Below are 20,727 nucleotides of genomic sequence, written 5' to 3'. Positions count from 1 at the left end.
ATACACACCAGTGACACACACACACAGTACATATACACACCAGTGACACACACACAGTACATATACACACCAGTGACACACACACACACAGTACATATACACACCAGTGACACACACACACACAGTACATATACACACCAGTGACACACACACAGTATATATACACACCAGTGACACACACACACAGTATATATACACACCAGTGACACACACACAGTATATATACACACCAGTGACACACACACAGTATATATATACACCAGTGACACACACACAGTATATATACACACCAGTGACACACACACAGTATATATACACACCAGTGACACACACACACTATATATACACACCAGTGAAACACACACAGTATATACACTCCTGTCACACACAGACACACACACAGCAGACGGCCGTCACTCACCCACACGCCCAGGCCGTCTGACACCAGGTACCGGCCGATGTCCGCCGCCTCCCCGGGGCCTTCTGACAGTTGCCCCCGGAGCTCCTCCGCCTCCTCCCGGCCGTCCTCCTCATTCTCCTCGCCGCTCAGGCTCCGGTAGGCGCTCAGCAGACTGAGGCCCAGCAGGAGGCCGCTCAGGCCGGTGTACGTCCGCAGGCTGGGCCACGGGAAGCGCTCCAAAAAGAGCAGCGGCATGTTCAGGAAAGCCCGGGGGCCTGTCAGTGACGGGAGCAGGAAGCCGCGGCTCTGTGGCAGTGTGAGGCCCCGCAACCTGACACAGTCAACGGCCGCACTCTAGCGGCCTCCCGGCTCCTGTCTCCTCCGCGCTCACACTTCTCAGCCGCTGCCTTCCGTACGTTCCTCGGTGAGACAGCGCCCTCTGCTGGTGGCGGAGCGCAGGGTCCTACAGTGTCACCACAGCACACCCGCGGGTCACCCCTGACAGTGTCACCACAGCACACCCGCGGGTCACCCCTGACAGTGTCACCACAGCACACCCGCGGGTCACCCTGACGGTGTCACCACAGCACACCCGCGGGTCACCCTGACGGTGTCACCACAGCACACCCGCGGGTCACCCCTGACGGTGTCACCACAGCACACCCGCGGGTCACCCCTGACGGTGTCGCCACAGCACACCCGCGGGTCACCCGACGGTGTCACCACAGCACACCCGCGGGTCACCCCTGACGGTGTCACCACAGCACACCCGCGGGTCACCCGACGGTGTCACCACAGCACACCCGCGGGTCACCCCTGACGGTGTCACCACAGCACACCCGCGGGTCACCCCTGACGGTGTCACCACAGCACACCCGCGGGTCACCCGACGGTGTCACCACAGCACACCCGCGGGTCACCCGACGGTGTCACCACAGCACTGTTCTAGTAACACTTCTTCGGCTGTGGCCCCTGTATCAGGACCTTTCAGTAGTGGCGCACATCCACAGTAACCCCTGTTCACACTGAGGTTTTTCTTGCTGTCAAAAACTTTAGGAAACGTTCGGTTTTGTGATTGTTTCACTAAGGCTAGTTTCACATTAGCGTTTTTTTGCGCAGCGCATCGGGCGCATAAAAAACGCAAAACAAACGCGCGGTTTTTTAACGTCATGCGCACGCTGATGCGTGAAAAAAACGGTGTTGCTTGCGTTTTACATGCGTTTGCGTTTTTTATGCACATGCGTTTTTAGGTGTGACATTTTTGCCATTGTCTAGAGAACATTCTAGACTTGTTTAACTCAAAAACGCATGCGCAAAAAAACGCGACCATGCGCACGCATGCGTTCCCATAGACTTCAATGTGTTTTATTTGCGCATTCCGTGCACATGCGTTTTTTTGCCGAGACAGGGCGCACCAAAAAATGCAACATGCTGCGTCTGGCGCGCCTGGCGCGAAAGACAAAAAAAACGCATGCGCACGAAAACGCAAGTGTGCGCAAGACCATGCGCACTTCATGTTAAACATAGGTGCACGGGTGCGCTGCGCACAAAAGCGCTAATGTGATACCAGCCTAACTAAAGTGTTTTTTCACAGCGTTTCTCGCAGCCGTCTGCCCGGACTGTTCCTACCGTGGAGCATTTTCCTTCCGGTGCACGAAAAATGCCACAAAGGGTCGCAGTGGAGACCTCCGCTGAGGGGCGAGTGGAAACTGAATGGAAGCGCTCCATGATGGAGGAGGACTTTGGAGAGTTTCCGCTCTATAAACGCAGTAAAAGGAGAAAAAAAAAAACCTCAGTGTGAACACGCTCCTAAGGGTATGTGCATGGGGAGTGTTTTTTTTTTTTTGTTTTTTTCCTCTTCCAGTTTTGATAACCACCTGGTGGGAGAAAAGACCGCGCATGGGGCTTCTCGGGACCGGCTCCTGGTGTGAAAAGCTACAAGGTGGGGACTGTCCAGGCACGAGGCTGAATATAAAAAACTGCCCCAAAAATGAGCATTTTATACAGCGCTGTGTACTTACAATTGCTCGTTTTGCCTTTCTACCCAGTAATTCTTCCCTTTTCCATTAGGTCTGTGACATCATGTGATTAATAAGTGACGAGCTGACTCCTTCTAAGCTCTATGTAGAATCAGGTCAGTTTTCCCTGCGTGAGTCATCACTGTAAAAGTCTCTGGCTGTACCTAAGTTTTAGCATATTTTAAGCCATTTTTTCAGGTGGATTTCATGCAGGATCCACATGAAAAAGATGTTGTATGCCCATAGCCTAAGCCATAATCTCAGCTTATACCATCTGTTAGGCAGCAGAGTCCCGACTCATTATGGCACACACGATGATGACCATTTTTCCAGAAAAGGTCACTTCTTTATGGCATAGAACAAAGGATGTGTCGCGAAGAACCGACTGGAAGCCAAACTGCTAGTGCATCATCTTCTAGGCCATCCATGAGGCGTAATCGTACCCTCTTTAGATGGCGAGACTCATGGGGCTGACGTATCAGTGTTTATGGCCGAAATGGTACTCCTGTGCGGTCCATTTCTGGCGAGCTGCTCGGAGGCGCACACCACCAATAAGATGCACCGAATTCATTAAGTGGTGTGCGCCTCTTACTTCTGCGTTCCCCTCACTAAGACTGGAGTATAAGACGCCCCTTATTGAATTGTGGCCACAGTGTCATTTCTACCACCAGATTTTGCAACACCAAGGAGCCACAGGTCTGCAGAGGGACGCAGCTTGCACATGTATTAATCATCATTCACACATACGTGGTCTCGCGGTCCGAGTACAGGCTGGCCGCAGGTCTTACCCGGACTCGACAGCCTTATAGGTCGGAAGAGCAGCGGCCGGTCCACGAATCACCGTCTGTGATGCACGGATGTGTGAATACGACCTTATGCCCGTTTCACGTGGTCCATGGTCAGATCAGATGACTTGGAACAACAGACAAGTATCATATTTGTCCATAGAAGCAGGGCCCCCCCCCCCCCCGGAGCCCGTTTGGGGGGAAACCAGGCACCCCTGGAGCACCACGCGGATGTAAGACACAGTTTTCTTTTTGCCTTGCTCCTTGTATATAAGTTGGCTCCACTTCACACCCTTAGGCCAGGATCACCCGCACGAGTCTCTCGCATTAACACCCGACACTGCCCCCGGAACTCAGGACTGGAGCTGCATGTATGCGGCAGCACCGGGTGTTGATGCGAGTGACTTGTGCGAGTTTTTCACATCACACACAGTAGTGTGATTGCGGCCTTACAGGTTTTTTATTTTTTTACTGACCAAAAGCATACTTATCTGGGTGGTCACCATTTATAGGGACGTCTACATTCACTGGAGTGGTTAGAATTGCATTCGCTCCTGCGGCATTGGTTATCCTGAAGATTTTATCATATTTGGCCACAAAGTGACAGACAGAGAAAAGAAAAGAAACTGTTTAATGGTTTAAAAAAAAAAAATAAAATATCACAACGGTACATGAAAAAAAGAAATTGGTCACAATAACATATCTCGCTGCTGTGTGTCACAGCGCCAAGTCAGGAAAAACAAACAATGGATTCCGCCTCGGCTCCCCGCATTATAAAGCTGTTCTCACAGAGACTGCTCCGCCCGCACGATGGGACCCCGGCTCTCTCCACCATCAGTTGTAAATGAAGTTGAACCTGTGGAAGAGATTAGACCTTAATATGGGCTGCGACGCCACGGAGCTCCAGCCGCCATCAGTAATACGTGGAGGTAGAAAGCCAGCTTACCTACTAAGGAGCTGTGGAAGGCTGGAAATGATGGGGCCGTAACCGGGGGCATTGTCGTACAGCTCAAACAAAGGGGCGGCAACAAGTTTGTAATTTTTCGGAACTGCAAATAGTGCTAAGAGAGAAAAAAAAAATACAAAGAAATATTTTTACAAAAATCCCACTGGTACAAGCAAAAATGCAAGCAAGCATAAGTGGACTGGACAGAGGAAACCTAAGTATGCTAAATATAAGGACTTAATTTTATTTAATTGCTATCCAGATGTGGAACATCGTTGCACCCCCCCCCCAGTCTGACACCAGACCACTCCAGGATTATACAAGCCCTGCCGTCATACAGCTTCAAAAGTCAGATCAAGAGATTGGGGACTCTGATCAGTTAACATGCAATAGGATGTCATTACTAGGGCGACCACCAGGGGGCATTTAAGCTTATTGAGTTATACTGAGACAGTATGAGCAAAGTCACTTAAAGGGGTTGTCCACTACTAGGACAACCCATTCTCGTACAACCCATTCTCGTACCCACACTTGGCACCGATAAACTTAAAAAAAACCCGCTTATATTGACCTCCCATGATGGCGGTGTTCCCAGTGTTGGCATTCGCGGTACCGGGGGCTTTCGTGCGGTTGTATGACACGTAACCCCGGCTCCCAATCAGCGCTGGCATCACTGTCCCTGCCTTCGGACAAACTGAACATGAAGAGGAAGTCTCAGATCAGCTGCAGCCCGGATTTGTCCAAAGGTGGAGACAGTGACGCCAGCGCTGACTGGGCACCGGGGTAACGTGTCACAACAACCTCATGAAAGCCACGGGACCGTCAGTGCCAACACTTTTGGAACGGCGATGACACAGGAGGTGAGTATAAGCTTTTTTTTTTTATTTTATCAGGGCGAAATAAATGTGGGGTAGGAGGAGGAGTTGTCCAAGTTGTGGACAACTTCTTTAAACAGTTGACCACTACTTTTTATTTTATCCTTAGGGTACACCATCAATATTTGATGGGTGGAGGGGGCAACCCACGGGACCCCCGCCGATCCGCTGTTAACCGGCACCAGACAGAAGTTCTCGGATGCTGCCAGAACACAGCAGCTCCATCAAAACTATAGTGGCCATGGCCGGTACTACAGATCCACCCCCAGGTATTTGATCTGCAGTACCGGGCTATGGCCACTATAGAAATGACAGCGCTGTTGTGATCGATGAGCGGGTGAGGGGTGTCCCATCTCCACTGATCAGATATTGATGGCCTATCCCAAGGACAGTAGTGGCCAACCCCCTTTAAGCTCTTAAGGTTGCAGACAATTTTTTTTTTTCCCTCCAAGAGCCATCATTTTTTCATTCTTCTGTCGACATAGCCATATGAGATTCATTTTTACCAGAAGAAAATCCAAGTGATCTGAAAATAAACGCCATTTTTGCAGTTCATTGCGCGGTAAAAATGACCCGGCAATGGGATTCCCCAGGTCAGTACAATTACAGCGATATAAGATATGGAATTTCTTTTTTTTTTGTTTTTTTATTATTTTAGTGACATTAATTTTTTTTTTAAAGAAGAAACCAATAACTTCGGTTTTATATTTTGATACATTGGACTCTTTACAAACATGCCAATATCAAATTTGATTTTTTTTTTTTTTTTTTAATTTTAAATAAATATATATATTTTTTTTTTTTAAATGTTATTGCATCTTAATTTGTTTTGTTTGCCTGCTTGTTTTATATACTGCAAAAATCACATCTCCCATGAAGCACAGCCCGGGGCTGGGCTAGACAGGAGTACCAAGATGGCAGTGATGGGAGCCTTAGCAAGATCCTAGCTGCCATTGCAACCTATTGGCAGCGCGCGTCAAGGCACTCATATTCCTCTGTCGAAGACCGACAGCAGCAAGTAAAGCAGTTAAACAGCAGTGACCGGACTTCACTCATATCACTGCCGCTAGGAGCAAGTGCTGCCCTGTGAGCGGCTCATAAACAGGACCAACCTGGTCATAGAAAGGAATAATAACGTGGAGGTGATGCCCAAACCTTGGAAGGAACAACGTAATAATGAACGGACTTATCCCCGAGGACTCGGCCCTTACCTTTTTCCTGAAGTTGCACCAGGAACAACTTCTTGTGTTCTTTTGGCTTTGTGATATGTGCAGGAATATATGGATACTGTGGAGACAGCAGATACGAGAAGTCACAGCGTCACATTATGTCAGGCTGCATGTTTTCATTTTAGTGTTTTAAGACAAACCTGTGGTGGTTCGAAGTTTGGCCTCCACCAGTTCCCAATGCAGTCATCAATGACCCAGTCCTGCTGCACCCCGTCCTGCCGGCCGAGGATCTACAAAGCAATGATGCCTTCATTCAGTCACCTCATATAGAATATAATAGGGGGCTTTTAAAGTAGCAGAAAAGGCGAAAACAGGTCCTCTCCCCAGATTCACGCGCACTCCTCCTGGCATATAAGACTGATAATTTTGGATTGAGTTTTTTTTTTTTTTGTAAAGGAGATGCGGTAATCAAAACGTGACAATTCAGGTGGTTGAATTTTCTTTTTACCGTATAATCTACTACACTGGGGAAAATAAGTATTTGATACTCTGCCAAATTTTGCAAGTTTTTCCACCTACAAAAAAATGGAGAGGTATGTAGTTTTTAGCGTAGGTACACTTCAACTGTGAGAGACAGAATCTAAAAATAAAAAACAGAAAATCCCATAGTATGATTTTTACATAATTAATTTGCATTTTATTGCATGAAATAAGCATTTGATACAATAGAAAAACAGAACTTAATATTTGGTGCAGAACCCTTTGTTTGCAGTAACAGAGGTCAGACGTTTCCTGTAGTTCTTGACCAGGTTTGCACATACTGCAGCAGGGATTTTGGCCCACTCCTCCATACAGATCTTCTCCAAATCTTTCAGATTTTGGGACTGTCACTGGGCAACATTGAGTTTCAGCTCCCTCCAAAGATTTTCTATTGGGTTCAGAACTGAAGACTCCTCAGTTGCCCTGGCTGTGTGTTTTGGATCATTTTTATGCTGGAAGACCCAGCCATGACCCATCTTCAATGCTCAGACTGAGGGAAGGAGGTTGTTGGCCAAAATCTTGACACATGATTTCACCCATCCTCCCTTCAATACGGTACAGTCATCTTGTCCCCGTTGCAGAAAAACATCCCCAAAGTACGATGTTTCCCCCACCATGCTTCACTGTTGGGGTTGTACTTATCCTCCTTCTTCCTCCAAATATGGCGAGTGGAGTGGATACCAAAAAGTTCTGTTTTGGTCTCTTCTGAGAACATGATCATCTCCCATGCCTCCCCTCTGAATCATCCAGATGGTCATTGGCAAGCTACAAATGGTCCTGGACATGTGCTGGCGTAAGCAGAGGGAACCTTACGTGCCCTGCAGGATTTTAATCCATGATGGCATAGTGTGTTACTAACGGTAATGTTTGAGACTGTGGCCCCAGCTCTCTTCAGGTCATTGACCAGGTCCTCCCCGTGAGGTTCTGGGCTGATTCCTGACCTTCCTCGGAATCACCCTTACCCCATGTGGCGAGATCTTGCATGGAGCCCCAGACCGAGGACATTTGACAAGAGAAAACACCATATGCACTACTATAGAGGGTGCACAAGTAGGTTCCCACACCATTCAGAGATAAGTAAAGTAAACTTGGCACTCAACTTTGGATGAATTGAATGTGTTTTAATGCAGTCAAGTTAAAAAAATATAAATAAAACGTTTCGGCCTCACTAGGCCTTCTTCAGTTACAGACTGCAGAGAGAGGTTGGTGTCTTATGTGCATTTTCAGGTTGTGAAAAGTCACAGAAACATGGATTTTTGTGATAACCCATCATAAAATCCTTTTCTCAGAGACGCTCATTGGGGGACACAGATACTGTGGGTGTATGCTTCTGCCGCTAGGAGGCTGACACTAAGTGAAAAAAAGAGGTTAGCTCCTCCTCCACAGTATACACCCTCGCCCCTATTGCGGGCGGAACTCAGTTTGGTGCCAAAGCAGTAGAAGGACAACAAAATCAGCCTTAATACAGGTACAACATGTCCAGAAAAGGACCACTCTTATCACATAAATAAATGCGTATTAAACAAAAAACAGAGCCAACTGGCTAACAGGGTGGGTGCTGTGTCCCCCAATGAGCGTCTCGGAGAAAAGGATTTTACGGTCAGTTATCACAAAAAGCCATGTTTCTCCTTCGCCTCATTGGGGGACACAGATACTGTGGGACGTCCTAAAGCAGTCCCTGGGTGGGAGATTGACTCACCGACCCAAGCTACATGCACCTCTTGTTTAAAGGTGCGCCACCGCTGCTTGGAGAATCCTTCTACCCAGGCTTGCATCCGCCGAGGCCTGAGTATGACTATTATGTCTGGCAAATGTGTGCAGGCTGGACCAGGTTGCTGCTTTGCAAACCTGTTCCGCCGAAGCCTGATGCCAAAGTGCCCAAGAGACGCCCACTGCCCGAGTAGAGTGCGCTCTGATCCCTGCTGGGATCGGCGTGCCTCTAATGCGGTAGGACTCCTGAACAGTCAAACAAATCCATCAGGCTATGGTCGATTTTGAAGCAGGGAGTCCCTTCCTGCGCCCTTCAGGGAGCACGAACAGCGTGTCCGTCTGACGCAAGGGCGCCGTCCGCGACCTGTACCTCCGGAGGGCTCTTACCAGGTCTAATGTGTGAAGAGCCTTCTCCATACGGTGCACCGGTGCTGGACCAAATGAAGGCAAGGCAACATCCTCATTAATGTGAAAAAGAGGACACAACTTCTGGCAGAAAAGGAGGGGCTGGTCTGAGCACCACCTTATCCTTATGGAAAGTGAGGAACGGAGCTCGGCAGGATAGGGCCGTCAGCTCTGAAAACCCGCCTGATAGAAGTGATGGCCACTAGGAACACCACTTTCCAGGAAAGGTGCCTCAAGGAGATATCCTGAAGCGGTTCAAATGGAGCTTCCTGCAGAACACTTAGGACCAGGTTAAGGTCCCAGTCGTCTTATAGGAAGGTAACAAATGGGAGACTCCATAGATGAAAGTCTTCACCTGCAAACTGTTAGCAATTCTGCGCTGGAACAGGACGGATAAGGCCGATATTTGTCACCTGAGGGAACTTGGGGCTAAGCCCGAGTCTAGGCCCTACTGGAGAAAAGTCAAGATGTTGGGGGATCGAGAATCTCAGCGGAGAAACCCCGCGGCCTCGACACCAAGCAAAGAACACCTTCCAGGTGTGGTGGTAAATTCATGCTGAAGCAGGCTTCCGGGCGCTAATCATTGTAGCGACCACCTTGCTCCCGAACCCAGCCTGGGTTAGAATCCAAAAATCAACGGCCATGCTGTCAAACACAGGGCCCTTGAGTTCGGGTGGCAAATCAGCCCTTAAGAAAGTAGATCTGGGCGCTCTGGCAGGCGCCAAGGAACGTCGGCGAGCAGCTGCATTAGATCTGCGTACCACGCTCGACAGGGCCAGTCTGGGCCAGCAGAATCACAGGGACCCCTTCCGTCTTGATCTTCTTGAGGACCCTCGGAAGTAGTGGCAGAGGGGGAAATAGATATGGGAGGTGAAACTGGTTCCATGGCAGAACCAACGCGTCCACAGCGATTGCCTGTGGGTCCCTGGCCCGAGCGACATATGTGGGTACCTTGGCGTTCACTCTGGACGCCATCAGGTCCACATACGGAGTTCCCCACAGCTGACAAACCTGCCGGAAGACTTCGGGATGTAGAGACCACTCTCCGAACGCAAGACCCTGCCGGCTGAGAAAGTCTGCCACCCAATTTTCCATGCCCGGGATGTGGACTGCTGAAATCAGCGAGTGGTTTGCTTCAGCCCACTGCAGAACGTGCCCCACCTCGCGCATGGTTGCTCTGCTGCGGGTGCCCCCTTGGTGATTTATGTAAGCCACCGCCGTGGCATTTTCCGACTGAATCCGGACGGGGCGGCCTGCTAGAAAGGGATGAAACTTTGGCAGAGCCAGCTGAATTGCTCGTATCTCCAGTAAGTTGATCGGGAGGCGTGCCTCCTGTGGCGACCACCGTCCCTGGGTCGTGTGGTGGCGAAACACTGCTCCCCAGCCGAGGAGACTGGCGTCGGTTGTCATCACCAACCAATGGTCTGGGGGGAAAGGTTTCCCATGGGTCAGAGGAACTGGTTAGCCGCCATCCGAGCGACTGCCTGACTTGAAAGGGCAGTCGGCACTGCCGATCGAGCGTGAAGGGATTCTTGTCCCAAGCTGACAAAAGGGCGTGCTGCAGGGGGCGAAGATGAAACTGGGCGAACGGTACCGCTTCCATTGCTGCTACCATTTTCCCTAGACTACTCATTCCGGAACGGATGGTATGAGGGACTGGTTGCCGAAGTGTCCGGACTCCCTGTCGGAGCGCTAGCACCTTTTCCTGAGGGAGAATTACCAACCCTCGGCGAGTGTCGAGAATCATTCCTAGGAAGGAGATCTTTTGAGCTGGCACAAAGGATGACTTCTTCGCAATGACCAACCACTCAAGCGGGCAAGAGTATCTAGCATGATGTTGACATTTTCCTTGCATGCCCGCACTGAAGTGCCTTTGACCAAGAGGTCGTCCAGATAAGGCACAACGACTATGCCTCGAGAATGCAGTATGGCCATGACAACTGCCATAACGTGTGTGAACTCTCTGGGAGCCGTGGCTAGCCCGAAGGATAGTGCTACGAACTGAAAATGTAGATCGCTGATGGCGAAGTGTAGAAACCTCTGATGAGGAGGAAAAATGGGAATATGCAGAAATGCGTCCTGGATATCTATTGAGGCCAAGTATTCTCCCTGCTCCATGGCCGATATGACTGACCGGAGAGACTGCATCCGGAAAGGTCTGATCCTGATGAATTTGTTCAGAAGCTTCAGGTCCAAAACAGGCCTGACAGACCCGTCCTTTTTGGGAACCGCAAAAAGGTAGGAATAGAACCCCTGATTTTTTTTCTTTTCGTGTTCCGGCACTGGAACAATGACTTTTGTGCTGGAGCGATTTGATGGCTCCCAATAGCGCCCTTGCCTGGGCATCCACTCTGGGAAGCCGGGAAAGAAAAAAACCGTCTTGGCGGATATCTGACAAATTCTATTTTGTAACCTGAGGCCACCAATTCCTTTACCCATGCGTCGTGAGCGACATTGGCCCAGACGTGGAAAAATCAAGAGTAGGCGGCCCCCCACCTTGCTGGTGTCGTCTGGTAAAGGCCTCATGTCATTTAGCCGATGATCTTTGGGATCTGGATCCCCTCGATCTGGACTGCTGAGTACGCAATCTCCCCAATGGGTTGGCTCTATATGAGACCTGCCGCTCCCTATCCTGGTTGGGGCAGCCTGAGGTGGCGGAATTGGCCGCTGTAGTTCACCCAGTGTTGCGAAAGGCCTGAAAACGTGTCTAAAACGGGTAACAAAAAAGCGGTTTGACCCTTTGTTGAGGGAGAAACCCGCTCTCTCCTCCTGTGGAGTCGGAGATAAGTTGGTCCAACTTCTCCCCAAATAGGCGGCCGCACTTATAAGGCAGGGAAGTCATGGACTTCTTAGAAGAAGAATCGGCTCGCCATGTCCTTAACCATAGGGCTCTTCTGATCGAAACTGCATTAGCGGCAGCAAGTGCCGAGCAATTGTCCGCATCCAAAGACACATTGATTACGTATCTCCGGCCATCGCCATCTGACCTGCGACCTCCGAAATCTCTGCAGGTAGATCCTGCTCCTGTGCGACCTTGTTTAATGTTTCTGACCATGATATCATAGCCTTGGCTACCCAAGTTGCTGCGAACGAGGGATCGATTGCTGACACTGACGCCTCATATACTGAGCGAGCTAAGCTCTCTATAAGGCGATCCGTGGGATCCTTGATCGGGGAAACACTAGGCACGGATAGCAGGGTCTTGGTGGCTAGGTGCGAAACCGGAGGATCCACCATCGGGGATTCCATCCATCTTTTACGGAGGTCCGGAGCAAACGGATACCTTGTTTCGAGTGCCTTTTGACCCGAGAAACGCTTGTCTGGACGTTCTCTGTGCTGCTGCACTATGTCCTCAAACTCCGGGTGAGAGGAAAAGATTCTGTGAGGGCGCTTCACTCGCTTATATGGTTTGGGGAGATCGGACCCTTTCAATAGGATCTGTCACCCCTGTCTCATCTTCATGGGAAAAAAAAAAAAAAAAAAATATATAGTCTGGAGACATCCAGAAGTGTGTGCCTCCAAAGGACACTAAGCAAAAAACTGAGTTCCGCCCGCAATAGGGGCGAGGGTGTATACGACGGAGGAGGCGCTAACCTCTTTTTTTTTCTTTTTTTTTTTTTTCACTTAGTGTCAGCCTCCTAGCGGCAGAAGCATACACCCAGAGTATCTGTGTCCCCCAATGAGGCGAAGGAGAAAATCACTTTAAATAATGAGCTGTCATATTGACCACAAGGATTGTGGATTCCTGAACTTGTATGGCCGTCCTAGAGGAGAGTCGGTATGTGCGTATGACCTGCAGTGACGCGATTTTCTGTGACTTTTCACAACCTGCAAATGCACTTAAGACACCAACCTCTCTCTGCAGTCTGTAACTGAGGAAGGCCTAGTGAGGCCGGAACGTTTTATTTTATTTTACTTGACTGCATTAAAACACATTCAATTCATCGAAAGTTGAGTGCCAAGTTTACTTTACTTATCTCTGAATGATGTGAGGCCATTTGACAGTCATCTTGTGCTTCTTCCATTTTCTAACAATTGTACCAATAGTTGCTGCATTCTCACCAAGCAGCTTGCCTAATGTCCTGTAGCCCATTGCAGACTTGTACAGGTCTACAATTTGTCCCTGGTGTCCTTAGACATCTCGGCCATGGTGGAGAGGTTGGAGTGTGATTAAGTGTGTGGACAGGTGTCCCCGGACGAAGCATTTCAATGCGAAACGCGTGGTGGGGGTCCCAGGTTCCTTGGTCTCCAGGTAACAATACCTCTGTCTGTCTTTGACTTATAGGCTTATAACTGTGCCACATTTCCAGCACCCCTTTAAATATGCGTTCCATCTTATTATTGCAACTATGCTGTTATGTTAGAAGGTGCTCTAGCGGTGGTTCCTTTCATTTGCCTATGGTTTTTAAGACACATTGAGGATTTCCTCTCCTCTTTTAGAGATGGTTATTAGACTATGAGATGTTAATCATGCAATATATGCATATTAGATTAAGGCTGTACAAGCTTGTATGCAACCCTCGGCTATTGATGGTGACCAAGTGTACATGATGTCAAAAAGGGCTGCGCGGCACTCCTATTGATGGGTGCACGAATAGGATACTACTCTGCAATGATAGCAAAAATAAATTATTCGGCACTCCAATTTTGAATGCTGAAAAAAAACAAAAAAAAAAAAAAAAACAAACCCACTTTATTGATACAGATACATCCACTGTATGGTAAACATTGACGTTTCGGCCTTCATCAGAACTGCAAAGAATAAATAACAAAAAATTGACAACATGTGGAGTGCCTTAAATAGGGTTATAATTGACCTCACTGGCGCTGCTACACCGCGGCCCCGGAAGTGCGGTGAGTTTGCCAAGGAGGTCAATGATAACCCTATTTTCTAAATGCCTAATTGTATGCCATTTGGTAAGTGTTGTAATTGTTACTTTTTTTGCTGAATAAAAATAATCTGATTTAAAAAAAAATTATAACCCTATTTAAGGCGCTACACATGTTGACAATTGTCCATTTTTTATTATTTATTCTTTGTAGTTCTGATGAAGGGTTGATTGTTGGCCGAAACGTCAAAACGTTTGAAATACAGTGGATGTACCCGTATCTAGGGCCGCCATCAGGGCATTACTGCCCCGACTGGCGTATTGGGCCCGATGATCAGAGGGGGCCTTCTCCTCTGCTCAGCAGGCCCTAGTGACAGGATTGTGCCGCTGCAGTAACTGAACCTGCGTCTGAGACTATTGTTGTGTGGACCCGCACGGCAATAGTTAAAAGCCACCACCAATCGGAGGCTGGAAGCTGACTTCAGCGGACACGTCGCTGGCGTATGATGTCATTGTCATTCGCTGGCGAGTGCGCACTTGAACTGCATTTTGGGAGCATCGCCGCAGGAGCACGACCAGGTAAGAATTTTTTTTATTTTTAGCGAAAGTGGCACGGGGGGCAGGATCATGGCGCAGGATGGAGACACATGGTGCAGCATCATGGGCAGGATGGAATCAATGGAGACAGATGGGGCAGGAGGGGACATCACATGGGGACAGAATGGAAACTCATGAGGGCAGGATGGGAGAACATATGGGATCAGAATGGGAGAACTGGAGCCAGGAATGAGACACACGGGGGCCAGGATGGGGGATACTATTACCATAAGAGCTAATTAAGGGATATTATTACTGCAGTGATGTATTTATTTTATTTTTTGAGGATACTGTTTTAAATGGAGGGCGGTCCTGTTACTGTGCAGAGCGACACTATCGCCTTTTTTTTCTTCATATGGTGTAGTTTAGAAGTTGGGAAAAAATGAAGTAATGTGTTCTGCAAGCAGTGCGCTAGATATCTGTGTTATTTCCTGCAGAGACGAGCCCTGGCTGGATGAAGATGAAAAGCAAAGATGAAGGACTTCACCTAGAGACGTCACTGATGAGTCAGTGTGTTACCTGTACAGTGACACTATACACTATATACAGAGCTCCTGTGTATAATGTCATTGATCACTGTATAACCTGCACAATATATACAGAGCTCCAGTGTATAACGTCACTGGTGATCACTGTAATATGTTGTCCAGCCATGGTGTGGCAGTATTTGTTCCTTGTATGTGCTATTATTGTACAAGCCCCCACTATAATGTAAATTGCTGTGGAAAATGTTGGCGCTATAGACATAAAATTATTAGGTCTCTATGTGGTGGTAATATGTTGTCTGGACATGGTGCGTTGGTATTTGTCCCTTGTATGTGAGGATATTGGTCATTTTAAAAATTGAAAGAAATAAAAATATACCTAAACTAGCTGAAGAGCCCGGCACTGCCCGGGCATAGTAACTAACTGTGGTTAGTTATAGCAAATTATAATTATCCTCCATCCCATAGTCCCGTGCCCATATACCCATCATACATCCTCATCCCATAGTCCCGTGCCCATATACCCATCATACACATTTGCCATCCCATAGTCGAGTGGCTGTAGCTGCGACGATGCGGATGCCAATCCCGGACATACACATACTTGAGCTTTATATATTAGATTGTATTGGATATTTTAACAAATGACTAATACGTTAGAGTAGGGCCCGGCCAAAAGAGTCTACCTTTTTGTGGTGGTGGCTTTAAAAAAAAAAAAAAAAAAAATCTTCTGGAAAAAAAAAACAAAAGCTGCTAGCTATGTGTGTGATCTGGTGATGGGAACTGTTAGTGTGTGATTGGTGAGAAGTGGAGTTTTTCAAAGAGTAAGCGGTAGGGCTGTGGACAGTTCGAGGGGTTGAGCCTGGGCGGAGTCTCAAGGGGGGCCCCTCAGTTCCTAATTTCAGCCCTGCCTGTATCAATAAAGTATTTTCTTTTTTCTGCATTCAAAATTAGAGTGCCGAATTTATATTTCATATAAGTATACATGATGGTAGACTACACTTATATTCAGAAGACCCTTACTATTTAAAAGTCTTTAACTCTTCCCGGGTGTACCCACCTATTTTTCCTGTGTGGTATATTATATGTATTGTCACCTTATTTTTAGATCATGTTGTCAATAAAGGTGTCTACATTTTAACTGGATTTTCTTACCGAATGTAAAGCATATTTTTTGGTGTCTTCGTAGTATTAAGTGGTGAAAGGAAATCAGGCACCAGGTTATGCCACCAAATAGGAGAGTGGCATGATGTAGAAAAAGAAACCCAGATTCCAGAAATGTATCACTTACTGTGCTGCTTGCTGCAGTTTTGATAAAATCACTCTTGATTATCACTAGAGGACTAATAAACCTGCTCCCATGTAGTCCACCTCACCCCCACCGCTGATAGACAGCTTTCTGCCTATGCACAGTGTACATAGAAAGCTGCCAACCAGGTGTGGGGGCAGGGTTATACAGGACTCAGCATTTTGAGCAATGATAGATCAGCAGCAGATAAAACTGGGATTGTATCAAACCCACAGCAAGCAGACCAGTAAGTGACACATTGCCGGAATCAGGGTCTTTGCCCCTACATCATGCTCCTCTCAGATAGAATAGCAGAAACCTGATGACAGATTCCCTTTAAAAAGCAATGAAAGGAGCCAGACATAAAAACAGAGACTTGTGATAGATATCATGAAGATATAAAATATGGATTTTTATGATGGCACCTGACAAAACACCAAAGGTGTGACAGTTCCATTGTATAACCCAAACTCCGAATTCAGGACTGAACCTCTATGAAATGATCACAGAACCATATGTGACACTTAAATAAAATCAAAATCCCATATCTTCCCCTACACACCCCCATCTTTAAGGAGTAAAAATGAATCCATACCTCGGTCATGAGGCGCTTTAATCCTTCTACTTCATCCTCTCCAGGATTGAGTTCTCCCCCAGGCCTGGAAAGAAACAATCAAGGTAAACGGGTTGTCTCTTATCGGACCTATATGGTATATCCTCTTGTGTGACAATTTTATTAGAGGGGTCTGCACATATGGGACCACCTCCCCAATGACTGCGGCCGACGGAGTGGAATCTCGTAGATATTCCTCCTGTGCATGGAGTGGCCGTGCATCTACGCAATGATGGACGCAGCCGCTGCATCAGTCCCACTGAAGTGAATGGAGAAGGGGGTCATACAGGTGCATCACTGCTCCATCCAAAGAGATTGGGATCCCCAGCGGATAGGGGGCCAAGGTATTTAATCTGTGAGGACGGTGTAGAGACTGCTCTGCACATACTTGTCACTTGTGTACAGGGGTGTGGAGTGAATGTGGAAATACCCCCTGGAAAGTCAGAAAAGTTCTAAGGGGGTGAACTTACAGCTTAAAAAAGGTGGTTCCCAGCTGCAGTAACAGCACATGGGGTAATCTGTGTTCGTGGACGATCAGGACGCCCTCCACCGTGCGCCTCATTCCAATCTTGTCAAACTCCTCTCGCATTCGCTGGAACCGCGCAGCCACCGAGCTGTCCTTCTCATACAGCGGCTCCTTGGTACCAAAGGTGTAGTTAGTCAGAGGATACCTGGGGATACAGAGCAGATGTATTAGCAAGCGGCAGCGCTCAGCACAAGGACATTATTACACTGCTCATCTTTTATTGTTCTTAAGATTCATCTGTCACCAGGTTTTTGCTGACATATCCGACAGCAGCAAGATGTAGGGGCAGAGACCCTGATTTCAGTGATGTGTCAGTTACTGGGCTGCTTGATGCAGTTTTGAGAAAATCCCTGTTTTATCTGCAGCAGTTCTGTGTACATTTTCACTAGAAGCAAAATCTCTGTCGGCACGGCTGTGTTTTGATTGGCAGGCGTAAGAGGAGAAAAAACAAAACACACAGGAGTTCCGTAAACCACGCCCAGATCGATGAAATGAAAATTTGCACCATTATTGCTGGGGGCATAATTTTGAAATGGAGTGACAGTAGAAAAACTGTTCCATATTCAGTGGCAGCCACCTCAAATGGAGGGGGTACTTAGAATAAATAATAACAATCCAAGCTCCTCTTTAAATGACCGCTGATATTATACTCCGGAGCTGAACTCACAATTTTGAGCTGAAATTTACTTTACAGAGTTCTTACTCTTGTGATTTGCATTCCAAGAACAGTCGCCCTTATGCCGCTGCTCAGTTGTCCCTCTGTTAGCAGAGATAATGTTTTATCGGATCAGCTGTTACAATGCAACATTCAGCAGAATTGTGAATATGATATAATGGGAGTTGTACCTTCACCACTGGAGAGGTTGGAGGGGACCGACAGGGCAAATATGTAACACGACGTCGTCCCTAAAACTGTCCACAGCTATTACACCGTGTAACAGACAGGAAATAAACATAAGGGGTTTGCCAGGATCTTTATATTGATGACTTATCCATGGGATCAGCAAACAGCATCCAATCAGTGTGGGGGGGGGTCGACACCGGGCACCCGACCCATCAGCAGACCGAAAGGATCGTAGAACTTGGATGAGCGCCTTGTTGGCGCTATAGAGCACAGTGCTGTACAGTGTATGCCTGATACTGTGGCTCCGTCCCAATCAAGTGTATGGGACAGAGCTATGATATTAGGAGGAACTGCTGGTAAAGAAACGTGCCCCCTATGTCTGATAAAGGATGAAGAGCATGCAGCAATTAACAGGAGACACAAGAAAACCACACGGCTCTGCTGCATCAGCGCTCACACACACGCCTCTGCTGCATCAGCGCTCATGTGCGCACCTCTGCTGCGTCAGCGCGCACCTCTGCTGCGTCAGCGCTCACGTACGCGCACACAGCTCTGCTGCGTCAGCGCTCACACACGCGCGCACACAGCCCTGCTGCATCAGCGCGCACACACAGCCCTGCTGCATCAGCGCGCACACACAGCCCTGCTGCATCAGCGCGCACACACAGCCCTGCTGCATCAGCGCGCACACACAGCCCTGCTGCATCAGCGCGCACACACAGCCCTGCTGCATCAGCGCGCACACACAGCCCTGCTGCATCAGCGCGCACACACAGCCCTGCTGCATCAGCGCTCACATGCGCGCACACACAGCCCTGCTGCATCAGCGCGCACATGCGCGCACACACAGCCCTGCTGCATCAGCGCGCACATGCGCGCACACACAGCCCTGCTGCATCAGCGCGCACATGCGCGCACACACAGCCCTGCTGCATCAGCGCGCACATGCGCGCACACACAGCCCTGCTGCATCAGCGCGCACATGCGCGCACACACAGCCCTGCTGCATCAGCGCGCACATGCGCGCACACACAGCCCTGCTGCATCAGCGCGCACATGCGCGCACACACAGCCCTGCTGCATCAGCGCGCACATGCGCGCACACACAGCCCTGCTGCATCAGCGCGCACATGCGCGCACACACAGCCCTGCTGCATCAGCGCGCACATGCGCGCACACACAGCCCTGCTGCATCAGCGCGCACATGCGCGCACACACAGCCCTGCTGCATCAGCGCGCACATGCGCGCACACACAGCCCTGCTGCATCAGCGCGCACATGCGCGCACACACAGCCCTGCTGCATTAGCACTCACATGCACACACACACAGCACTGCTGCATCAGCACTCACATGCACACACACAGCCCTGCTGCATTAGCACTCACATGCACACACACACAGCACTGCTGCATCAGCACTCACATAGCCCTGCTGCATCAGCACTCACATGCACACACACACAGCACTGCTGCATCAGCACTCACATAGCCCTGCTGCATCAGCACTCACATGCACACACACAGCCCTGCTGCATCAGCACTCACATGCACACACACAGCCCTGCTGCATCAGCACTCACATGCACACACACAGCCCTGCTGCATCAGCACTCACATGCACACACACACAGCACTGCTGCATCAGCACTCACATGCACACACACACAGCACTGCTGCATCAGCACTCACATGCACACACACACAGCACTGCTGCATCAGCACTCACATGCACACACACACAGCACTGCTGCATCAGCACTCACATGCACACACACACAGCACTGCTGCATCAGCACTCACATGCACACACACAGCCCTGCTGCATTAGCACTCACATGCACACACACACAGCACTGCTGCATCAGCACTCACATAGCCCTGCTGCATCAGCACTCACATGCACACACACACAGCACTGCTGCATCAGCACTCACATAGCCCTGCTGCATCAGCACTCACATGCACACACACACAGCCCTGCTGCATCAGCACTCACATGCACACACACACAGCCCTGCTGCATCAGCACTCACATGCACACACACACAGCCCTGCTGCATCAGCACTCACATGCACACACACAGCCCTGCTGCATCAGCACTCACATGCACACACACACAGCCCTGCTGCATCAGCACTCACATGCACACACACAGCTCTGCTGCATCAATGCTCACATGCACACACACAGCCCTGCTGCATCAGCACTCACATGCACACACACAGCCCTGCTGCATCAGCACTCACATGCACACACACAGCTCTGCTGCATCAATGCTCACATGCACACACAGCTCTGCTGCATCAGTCTTCTCATACACACAGCTTTTCACAGGATATAAACACAAGGCTCGGCCCCATCGGCGCACCCAGCTCTGTTACATCCACAGTCTGTACACAGAGCGTGTCCGTAGCCCCCACTCACAAGTTTATGGCCCGCTCCAGGGTCAGGGGCTTGGTTTGCGGCAGATACTTGTTTCCAAATTGATTGACTCCTCTGGGCCAGCCGGTCTGAGAGCGATTGGGAGGAATGACCGACATCCTGCTGCCGCCGCCGAGCTGCCCTTATATCAGCCCCCAAACGGATTCCCGAGAGGTAAAGAGTAGTACAACGGGAGCGCTGAATGCGGAGAACCACTTCCGGTTAAGACCGGAAGTTGCCATAACGCTGCGACGCTTTGTGGGGGAATCGTGGG

At 49.1% G+C, this 20,727-nt stretch overlaps 2 protein-coding genes across 2 annotated transcripts in view; both read right to left on the bottom strand.

Moving 5' to 3' along the window:
- AMFR (autocrine motility factor receptor) overlaps positions 1-855 on the bottom strand; it is a 45,678-nt gene extending 44,823 nt beyond the window's left edge. The window contains exon 1 of the mRNA XM_073582084.1: positions 422-855. Coding sequence (XP_073438185.1) covers positions 422-655 — 234 coding nt within the window. The 5' untranslated portion in view covers positions 656-855. The remainder of the gene's footprint in view (positions 1-421) is intronic.
- A 2,960-nt stretch (positions 856-3,815) lies between these two features.
- Positions 3,816-20,708, bottom strand: NUDT21 (nudix hydrolase 21). The gene is made up of 7 exons (XM_073582072.1): positions 20,457-20,708; positions 17,131-17,331; positions 16,643-16,706; positions 6,394-6,483; positions 6,236-6,311; positions 4,150-4,264; positions 3,816-4,059 (listed from the first exon to the last, which is right to left on the bottom strand). Exons 1-7 carry the CDS (start codon positions 20,570-20,572, stop codon positions 4,038-4,040), a joined length of 684 nt encoding a protein of 227 aa, XP_073438173.1. The 5' UTR covers positions 20,573-20,708; the 3' UTR covers positions 3,816-4,037.
- Between the last annotated feature and the right edge of the window lie 19 nt (positions 20,709-20,727).

The sequence above is a fragment of the Dendrobates tinctorius genome, unplaced genomic scaffold (assembly GCF_039654945.1).
Source record: "Dendrobates tinctorius isolate UK_male_01 unplaced genomic scaffold, ASM3965494v1 ptg000009l, whole genome shotgun sequence".
In the NCBI taxonomy this organism is placed as follows: Eukaryota; Metazoa; Chordata; class Amphibia; order Anura; family Dendrobatidae; genus Dendrobates; species Dendrobates tinctorius.
Note: the sequence above shows the minus strand (reverse complement) of the source record. Positions and strands in the feature narration are given on the sequence as shown.

Coding starts and splice junctions, on each gene's coding strand:
- NUDT21 (XM_073582072.1), bottom strand. CDS start 20,572: ATGTCGGTCATTCCTCCCAATCGCTCTCAGACCGGCTGGCCCAGAGGA. Junction 17,332..20,456: donor CTGGAGCGGGCCATAAACTT/GTGAGTGGGGGC, acceptor CTGTATCCCCAG/GTATCCTCTGACTAACTACA. Junction 4,060..4,149: donor CTTCCACAGCTCCTTAGTAG/GTAAGCTGGCTT, acceptor TCTCTTCCACAG/GTTCAACTTCATTTACAACT.